Source organism: Tupaia chinensis, unplaced genomic scaffold, assembly GCF_000334495.1.
Source record: "Tupaia chinensis unplaced genomic scaffold, TupChi_1.0 Scaffold000112_1, whole genome shotgun sequence".
NCBI lineage: Eukaryota > Metazoa > Chordata > Mammalia > Scandentia > Tupaiidae > Tupaia > Tupaia belangeri.
Genome location: NW_006159576.1, coordinates 651,179 through 661,378, shown reverse-complemented (window position 1 = coordinate 661,378; position 10,200 = coordinate 651,179). Strand labels below are relative to the sequence as shown.

The 10,200-nt window shown below is 40.0% G+C and overlaps 1 protein-coding gene across 5 annotated transcripts in view; it reads left to right on the top strand.

Moving 5' to 3' along the window:
- The window catches only part of SWT1 (SWT1 RNA endoribonuclease homolog), a 134,133-nt gene that overhangs the window by 62,069 nt on the left and 61,864 nt on the right, over positions 1-10,200 (top strand). For all 5 annotated transcript variants that reach the window (XR_003548640.1, XM_027770083.1, XM_006143863.3 and 2 more), the window contains exon 14: positions 2,380-2,528. Coding sequence is in view for 4 of the 5 variants with exons in the window: in XM_027770083.1 (XP_027625884.1) it covers positions 2,380-2,528 (149 nt within the window). In the remaining variant the exon portion in view is untranslated. The remainder of the gene's footprint in view (positions 1-2,379; positions 2,529-10,200) is intronic.

Below are 10,200 nucleotides of genomic sequence, written 5' to 3'. Positions count from 1 at the left end.
CCTCCAGCCTCCATAGGTTTTTGCCATAGGGCGGGCGCCACCATGCCCTTGTTTTTCTTTTATATAATAATCTTTTTTTTTTTTTTTGGAGAGGTTTTTGCTATAGGGAGCATGCGCTCACCAGAGAGACAGAGAGACAGAAAGCAAGAAATCACCCCCCGGGGGATGGCCATGCCGCAATCCCTTCTCCTCCATTCTCCTCTCAGGACCTTGGGCACGCACGCACATGTGCCCAGCATGAGTTTAAGCCACCAGGTCCGGGACTCGAAACGTGGTCGACTACATGGAAGTCCAGCAACATAGCCATTACGCTAAGAATTTTTGTAAGACAGAAAACAAATGATTTATTCAAGGATATAAGCCCTGCTAAACATAAACTACATTGTAGCCTTAATAAAGCTCTGCCCAGTTATATCTTCCTCAGGAGATTGCAAGGTTCATCAGCTCATCAGTCCTGTAGGCACTATCTTGCATCTCTCTTTCCCCACAGGAATTTAAATTAGTCATTGGCTTCAAAAAGAGCTAGAAGTGTTCCTATACAGAAATATACTGGCTTTGTTTTGGGGGGAAGAGGAGTATTTGTGAAGCTAGAGGTTTGGCTGTAACTTTATCACATTACAGTTTCTGAATGTTGTGGAATTATTAAAACATACCTGTTTATTTCATTTGGTCTTTTGGGATTTAACAAGCAAGTTCTTGTCATATCAGTGATACAGAGGAATACTACTTTTTTTTTTTCCAACTCATGCCAGTGAAAAGTCATGCAAGTGTTTCCAAATATCATAGTCTCTGAAACTGTGACGTTAAACAAAAAGTAAGCACAGTCAGTATAGCTTGGTTATTTTTGCCTTTGAAAATTGTTTTCTGTTGTTCTGCCTTAATAATAGATTTTTTTGTTTTGTTTTCTGAATTATGTGATATTAGAAAGTTACTTAACTTTATTGTTCATAGTGTTTTAATCTTTGACATTATCAGCACCTGTCCTAACTATTTTGAGAATATAGTCAGTCATTTTAGATCTTTGTAAGCAAATTGTAGCATCTTTAAATTATTATTTATAGACTATCTCACTTTTTTTAGAATGATTTAATTTATTATTTTTATTACTTTTTTAAAAGTTTTGACCAGAGAAAGAACAAGAGAGAAAGGGAAAGTGAGTAATCAAGCTGCTAGGTCCAGGACTCAAACCATGGTCAGCCATGTGAGAGTACAACACCTTAACCATTGAGCTACCTGCCGGCCCCTAGACTATCTCACTTTAATTTATAGGAAAAAAACAATCCTGCTAGCTTCTCTTGCTTCTCACTGTGGCCCAATTTGATTATTTTTTTTAAACTCAATTTTGTCATACACACAGAGATAACAGTGCTTTCAAATTTCAAGCAGGATTGAACAAAAATCAATACATAATAAATTGATTATTTTTAGAGTGGTCTTTGTTGTGGGCTGTAAAATAATTTACAAACTCAGAGGGAAAGCAGATAGAAAGTTGATTCACTTTCTAAGAAAGGAAGGGAGCCACCTGGGAGAGTTGCATTGGCACTGAAGGTGAGGGCCAGGAGTTTTTATTGGGACTTAAGGAAAGGAGAGGAGCAATGGTTGGGTAATTGTGGTAATCCCGGACAGGACATCTGTTGGTGCTTGGATTGTACCATTGTTATTTCTGGATGTTCTATCTGGCTGCTGTAGTCTGCCGGGTATTGAGTCCTTAGTTTTGGTCTCAGCTGTTGATGGATATAACAATCTTTATGTCTGAAGGTAAGAACTTAGAAAAATTCAGGGTCATCTGTCTGTGACTAAGTCATGAAAGGACCAACTAAGGAAAAAAAGGGAGGGGAGCAAGAATGTCTGAAGCACCTGGGAGTCGTGAATGGGCTTTTTAGTTATAATGTCTAAGGGCCAGTGAGACACTGGGTCAACCCTTTTCCATTCCTAGGGTGCTTGGGATTTGACCTTTTCCATTATGAGAGGTACCACAGTGACTTACATGCTTGCCACTAAAACGTGACCTTGCTGAGGCCCCCAGAGTAATCGATCCATGATACCCCCTCAGCTTTCAAAGTCTGCAGTGCCGCTTGTCTGGTGATTGTCTCTCATTTCTGAAGAGTATAATATACATTCTCTTTACTTTGAAGTTGACTGTGTTGAGGGAACTCCTAGAATCTTAATATAGAATATTAGATCAACTCAGAGGACTTTGTGTATAACTAAGTCTATTTAATTGTTGCTTTTCACACCAGAGGGATGGATAAGAAGTGCCATGTAGGTGTAATTGTAAATTCCTAATTTTTAAAATTAATATTAGGTTAATGTTCCAGAGACACTTTGTGATGTATACTCATTCTTACATCTTTCTCTTTCTTAATTTTCTGTTGCCAGTTAATAACACAGTGGATTTTACAACAGTGAAATTCCTGCTTCAGGATTCTAAAAGTTTGTTACATGCTTTCAGTACAAGGTCAGATTATGATGGTAATCTTCCACAGGCCTTTGCTCAAGTAAACAAACTGCTCCAAACATTAGCAGAGGTAAGATACCTTTGGATTGCCATTGGCCACAGCTAAGCACATACATTCTAAAAATGTATTTAGCAGACAACAGTACGTAAGGATAATTTAACTCTGACTTACTCTGACATACTAGAAGCATTAAGTTAATATTAAGTGAATTGAATAGAGTATACTTATCATGACATATAAAACACACATCTTTTTATGGAAGCAGTGCCACAGCAGTTGTTGGGATTTTGTCTTACTTCATTTGTATATAGATAAACGCTATGCATTGTTGTTTGGTTACTCATTTCTAGGACTGTAGACCAGAGGATCTGTTGTGTTTCAGAAACACCTAGGAAGTTGCTTTTTGTCTGTTTGTTTGTTTTTAAGTTTATTTCTTCCATGAGAGAGAGAGAGAGAGATCCATAACAGCGTATCTGTGTTATATGATTCACCTCTAGTCTCAGCCAGCCTGGATCATGGGTGTGTCTGCCCTGGTGTGTACAGAGAGGCCTTCCTGTGTAGGTTCAATCTATCTATCTATATATATCTACCTAGCTACCTGTCTACCTATTTAACTATTCACAATTTTTTTCTGAGCTATTTGAGAGTACATTGCAGTTATACTCCTTTACCAAAATATTTTCTGTTTTTGTTGTTTTTTTTTTGAAGAAGTTTTTGTTATAGGGTGCATGAGCTTGCCAGAAAGACGGAGACAGAGATAGAAAGCGGAACTCATCCCCCAAGGCGGATGGCAACGCTGTGCTCCCTTTTCCTCCATTCTCCTCTTGGGATCCTGGGCACACACGCACAAGCGCCCTGTGTGAGTTTAAGCCACCAAATCTGGGACTCGAACCGTGGTCAACTACATGGAAGTCCAGTGACATAGCCATAACGCCATCTGCTGGTCCCCCAAATATTTTCATATGTACATTTCTAAAAAAATAAGGCTGTTTTATGTAATATGGTATTATTAACCAGGAAATTAACATAGATATAATAGTAATCTAATCTTTAACTGTGTCAGTTGGCCAGTAATTTTTTTTTAACAGATTTTTGCCGTAGAGCATGTATGCTTATCAGAGAGAGCGAGAGACAGAGACAATGAGAGGGAAAGTGAGAAATCACTTCCCAGTGGGGATAGCCACACCACAGTCCCTTCTCCATTCTCCTCCTGGGATCTTGGACATGCACACACATGCTCCCAGTGTGTTTCAAGTCACCAAGTCTGGGACTTGAACTGTAGTCGAGCATGTGGGAGTCTAGCAACTTAACTGCTCCATTATCTCCTGGCCCCAGTGATTATTACTTTTTATTTGTAGAGTGACTTTTGCTACAAGGCACACGCACTTACAAGAGAGACAGAGAGGTAGAAAGTAAGAAATTACTCCCCAGTGGGAACAGCCATGCCACAATCCCTTCTCATCCATTCTCTTCTCAGGATTTTGGCGTGCACGCACATGCACCCAGTGTGAGTTTTACACTGCCTGTTACAGGACTCAAACTGCAGTGGCTACATTGGAATCCAGTGACATAACCATTATGCCATCTGCTAGTCCTCCCTAGTGAATTTTTTTTTTTTTTTGGAGAAGTTTTTGCTATTGGGCGTGTACGCTCGCCAGACAGACAGAGACAGAGAGACAGCGAGAAATCACCCCCCGGGGGAATGGCCATGCCGCAATCCCTTCTCCTCCATTCTCCTCTCGGGATCTTGGGCACACACGCAAACACGCTGCGGTCGACTACGTGGGAGTCTAGCAACATAGCCATTATGCTAACTGCTGGTCCCCCCCCCCCCCCGGGACTCAAGTTTCCTCAGATTATTCTTAAGTAGCCACCGTAACACTAATGTATTTTTATTTCTTTTAAAATTAACTCTAAATTTTGTCCCCATTAACGCTCTATTTCTACAGTCTTCTCATTTCAACAATTCTGGGAGTTTTAAGCTAAAAAAAATTCAGTATCACAACTACTTAAGATATTAATGAAATTCTTATGTAATAAAGATACTGAATTCTTTTTTTCCTGAGAAACTGATTTGGCAGGTTTTCCTCATTGGTTTTTCATGGTTGGTTAGCCACCACCTATGAAGTAAACAATCAGATGATACTCATCTTAGTCACAGTTGGTGAGGAGAGAACTTTGCTTGCTAAGAGAGTATTTCATGAAATAAAAGAAGTATCTTTTAAAAAAGTATAGTAGAAATACATGATAGTTCTTACGTATGTATTTATTTATACTTTGAGAGAGGGGCACCCCAGCAGGGTCTTCATGCCACAACCCACCTACAGCCTCAGCTACAACGAGGGCCTTTGGGCTGAACCTGGGACCTTCCCTTGTGGGTCCAACTGTGTTACTTCTGTGCTGGTATCTGGCTCCATCTGTGATTCTTGAGGAAAGAACTGATTACAGAGGTGAAATGATCTTTTGGTTTGAGATGACCAAAACATTGGTAGTTTTGGTTTTTATGGCAAGTTGGACTTACAGAATGACAGGTTGAGCGTCCCTAATTCACAGTGCTCCAAAATGTGAAATTTGAGCTCCAACATGATGCTACAGGCAGGAAATTCTATACACGTCTCGAGTCACAGACAAAATATTATATGAAATTACCTTTATGCTATGTATACAAGGTGTACATGAAACATAAATCAATTTCATGTTCAGACCTGGGTCCTATCCCCAAGATTTCTTATTAGTATATGCAAATATCCCCAAGTCTGAGAAAATTCAGAATGTGAAATACTTCTGGTCCCAGGCATTCTGGATATGAGTATTCCTACTAAGTCTCAACCTGTATTAGTAGGAAAGAATGGACCTGGGAATATGGGAATTGCAGCTTGAATACTATAAAATATTGTAATTGTAAAATAGTTACTGTAAAAATATTATCTTTTTTTATCACAGAATTGAGTCCTAAACAAACATAGTGAGCAAGATGGAAAGTTGAATATATTTACAGGCTTAACAGTCTTTGGATTAAAATTATTGAGAATAAAACAAAATTTAGGATTGATTAAAATAAAAATATTAATGTCAGGTTTTAAGCTTTTTTCATTAGTTGGAAACCTAAAGGTGGTAGGTAGCTTGAAACCGTGATGTTAAAATTTACTGCTGTTGAGGCCACCAGATGGCATAGTGGTTATATCACTGGACTCCCACATGGGTGACCACTGTTCAAGTCCTGGACCCAGTGGCTTGAAACTCATGCCAGGTGCATGTGCTTGTATGCCCAAGATCTCTGGAGGAGACTTGAGAAGGGATTGCAGTGTGGCCATCACCCCATGGAGGGATAATTTTTCACTTTCCTGCTCTCTGTATCTCTGGAGAGCACACGTGCCCTTTGGCAAAGAAAATCTTTAAAAATTTTTTTAGTGCTGTTTAGCATTTAATGGTATTTCTGCTGTCTACCAGGGGATCTTCAAAAAGTTCATGAAAAATGTGTATTATGAAAAAACAATGCATGTATTTAAAATATTTTATGTCAAAATACACTTGTACTTTAATTCTATTATCCCAAGAACTTTTTAAAGTTCCCTTGTATATGCTACCCACTGTGTATTTAAAACATAGTAAATACCAGAGGGCAGTATATATTAGTAAGTTATTTATTCCTGGATCCTGAGTTTCTATTTGCTCCATTAGCAGGAGATTCCTGAAGGTGAGTAGCAAAGAATCTAGCACCCTCATTAGCACTCTTCTCTCAGCCCTTGGTATTAGGATGATCGCATGAAGCAGCCCGTGTTCTTTCCAGAATTAGACTCTGAAGTGCTGCTCCTTTATGTTCATGTTAGAAACAGTTCTTTGTCATCTAAGCCAAGGAACATTGCAATTTAGCTTGTTCCTTTAAAATACAGTTTCAACAGGAGTTGCTTTGTAGAATGTATTAGAATTGCTTTTTTTTTTTTTTAAGAGAGATTTTTGCTTTAGGGTACATGTGCTTGCCAGAGATACAGAAGGCAAGAAATCACATCCCCTCAGGGGGGATGACCATACCACAATCTCTTCTTCTCCATTCTCTCTTGGGATCTTGGGCATACACACATAAGCACCTGCTGTGAGTTTTAAGCTGCTGAGTCCAGGACTTGAACTGTGGTCAACTACATGGGATTTTAGCAATGTAACCATTACACCTACTGCTACTCCCAGAATTGCTATTCTTGAAAACTAAGTCATGTCTCAGTAACTTGAGCAACAAACAGACTATCATCTCAATATAGTAACTGTAAAAAAAAAAAAAAAATCCACCTAATCTTAATTTGTCAAATCGAGAAAATTAGAAAAAGGGACTATTTGTTATTTGCTTGTTTCAGAAAAGCTTTGGAGAAACTAACAACGAAAGATAAACTAACATAGACCCAACAGGTGGGATAGTGGTTAAGGTGGCTGGATTCCCTCATTCAAGTCTCAGACTAGTGACTTGAAAATCACACTGGGCATGTATACATGCATGTGTGCCCAGGATCTCGAGAGAAGTATAAAGGAGAAGAGATTGTGGCGTGGCCATCTCCCCTGGGGGGGTGATTTCTCACTTTTCCTCTCTCTGTATTTCTCTGTCTTTCTCCTCTCTGGTGAGTGCACATGCTTTGTAGAAAAAAAACTAACTAAATAAATAAAAAAGATAAACTAACATTACTATTTTCCAGATTTTTATGTAAGTGGGGTAGAAATAGGGAAATCATATATACATTTTTGTTTTATACTTCTTCCAACCACCGAGAAAGTAGGACTTGCTTTACCAATGTGATAGAATAATAAAACCAGTCCTATTGGAGCCAGCAAGGTGGAGTAGTGGTTAAGGTGGCTGGATCCCACATGACTGACTGTGTGGTTCTAGTCCTGGACCTGGTGGCTTGAAAAACATGCCAGGTGCGTGTGTGTGTGCATGCCCAAAATCCTGAGAAGAGAATGGAGGAGAAGGTATTGCAGAGTGGTCACACCCCTAGGGGATGCTTGCTCTCTCTCTCTCTCTCTCTCTTCTTTGTCTGTATTCAGTAAGCACATGTACCCTACAGCAAGCTAAGAAAAAAAAATCCTGTTATAAGCTTTAGACCTACATGTCTTAGGAATCTGACTTTTGTTTTGTTTTGTTGAGGGATTTTTGATATAAGGCACGTGTGCTTGCAAGAGAAACAAGAGACAGAAAGTAAGAAATCACCCCCCCAGGGGAGGAGGACCACTTCACAATCCTTTCTCTTCCATTCTCCTCTCAGGATCTTGGGCATGCATGCACGCATGCCTGGTGTGAGTTTTAAGTCACCAGACCCAGGACTTGAACTGCCATCATAACTACTATGCCATCTGCTGGTCTCTTGACTTGTATTTTTAACATATAGCTATGTAAACTCTCTGAACCTTAATTTTCTCTTTTGTAAAAAGAGGATGGTAATTTTTTCTGCCTCTGAATTGTCATGAGAATTAAATAAGTTAATATTTATAAAGACCTTAGCTCTTAGAATAAAGTGCTATGTAAGTGTCTGATAAAAAAAGGACTTGCACGGTTGTGTACACTACTATTGAATAGCTGGAGAAAATGGCACTAGGTAAGTGCTGGTCTTTATTTTAAATGAGTATGGTGATTTAAAAAAATGTGCCTTTCCAGTCTTGTGTATGTGTTAAGTTCGTAAGTTAAAGTAAATGGGCAAAAGTGTGGGGGAGTTATCCCTTTTTTCCCCGTCCCATAAGGTAGAGTAGGATAATCATTCCTTTTGCATTTGGAGAGAGAGAAAACTTTATTCATAGTCATATTGCTGAAGGTTAAGTCTTGTTTATGCATCTTACCATCTGTCACCTTGGATGAGTTACTTAACCTTTGTATGTCTTAATTTCCTCAGTTATAAAATATGGATAATCATAAAACCTGTTTTATAGGAAAATTGTGAGGGTTTCATAAGTTAATGAATAAAAAATTCATAGAAAGTTCCTGTACATAACAATTGCTCAAAAAATTTTAACTGTTAATACTGATAATACTGGAAATTCCATCTTTTTAACGTATAATTTACATATTATTTTTTCCCAGGGGACAGTTCTTTAGTCCTTAAAGACTCCGCTCCTTACATGGGCTGTGGTGGGGGGCGAGGGGCAGCACCTGCAGGTCTAAATTGGGGTGGGAGTGTTTGGTCCTTCCGAGCTTCACGAGATCGGCTCCTGACTACCTTGCTATGAATGGCACAACTCACACAGCAATGCAGCTTCACATACAGCTTGGGGAGCACACAGGCATCAAAGACGCTTGCTTCGGAGACGTCCCTGATGGCTGCGGCCTCTGCTTTGTTTTGGATGATGAACTTCCTAATAGCCTTCTCCTTGGGCATGCGTCGGGTGCAGGTCATTTAGCAAATAGGCTGCATGTGGCTGTGGCCCTTTGTGGCTGGGCCATTGTTCTTTCTTTTCTTTGTCATCTTGGAAGCGAGGCCATGAGAGGGGAAATTCCATTTTTTTAAAATGTTTATTAGGTATTAAAGCAAGCCTCAGTCAATCACAGCATCTGAACTTTAGCCAATCACAGGCTACCAGCTGATCAGACCGTGACCATAGAAAGCAAACGCCAAATAACAGCCAGTTGGTTGGTTGGTTTTACATGCAACATTTTTATATGTCACTTCCTTTTCTCTTTCTGTAGATATCAGTTGTACATGTGGTGGGGCAGACCATTGTGAACCAGCTTCTGTCTGGAATGCTACCTGTTCTAAAACCTTTTTGCTCATTTAAATAACGACGTTAACTTCCATAAGTTCTTCACTTCCATAAGTGAAGAAAGACAGAGAGCCAGTACCCCCAATAGGGTCTTCTGGCCATGGTCTTCCCCAGCTTCGGCCTGCCCGGGATCATGGCCAGACACCTTCCTAGTGTACTCAAGGAGGTTCCTGGATACAAGCTGGAAACCTTTCCATGTGGGTCAGCCTTGCAGAGTGTCACAGTTTACCCTGCACCTCCATCTGCTCAACAGATCTTTCATGAGAGAAAGGAGGAGCACAAATGTAGGAGGAGAAGAGAGAAAGTGAGACCTTTTTTTGACAGATCTTGCTGTTGTGTCATCTGCCCCATCCTCATGATTAGTTGGGATGACAGGTGTGTGCTGTTGTGCCTGTCAAGTGCAGGTTGGTCTGAGATCTCAACCTGGGCCTTCCATGTGGACCCAGCCTCATGGCCTCATGAAGCAGTGCCCCATCGCTACACTACTGTGACCGGGCCAGGTTTTTCTTATAACAGATGTCGGAAACAACTCATCATGCTAACCTTCGGTGTCCTCCTTTTTTCAGCAAGGGAACTTAAGCCTAGAGAAATGGAGTGATTTTATTTAAATTCACAAAGTATGTTACAGTAAAGACAAGAACTAAAAACCAAACTTTGAACACATAGTTTAATTTTTTTCCATTCTATTATGTTTGGCTTTTTTTTTTTTTTTTTTGCTGTTAATATTTTTCCCCCATGGCCATTTAGAAAGAAAAGTTACTTGACTCAATAGTATATTTCTTTTACTTTTAAAAAATATACTTAGATCGGGACCAGCAGTTAGCGCAATGGCTATGTCGCTGGACTCCCATGTAGTCAACCGCAGTTCAAGGCCCAGACCTGGTGGCTTAAACTCACGCCAGGCACATGTGCGTGTGTACCCAAGATCCCGAGAAGAGAATGGAGGAGAAGGGATTGCGGCGTGGCCATCCCCCAGGGGGTGATTTCTCCCTTTCTGTCTCTCTGT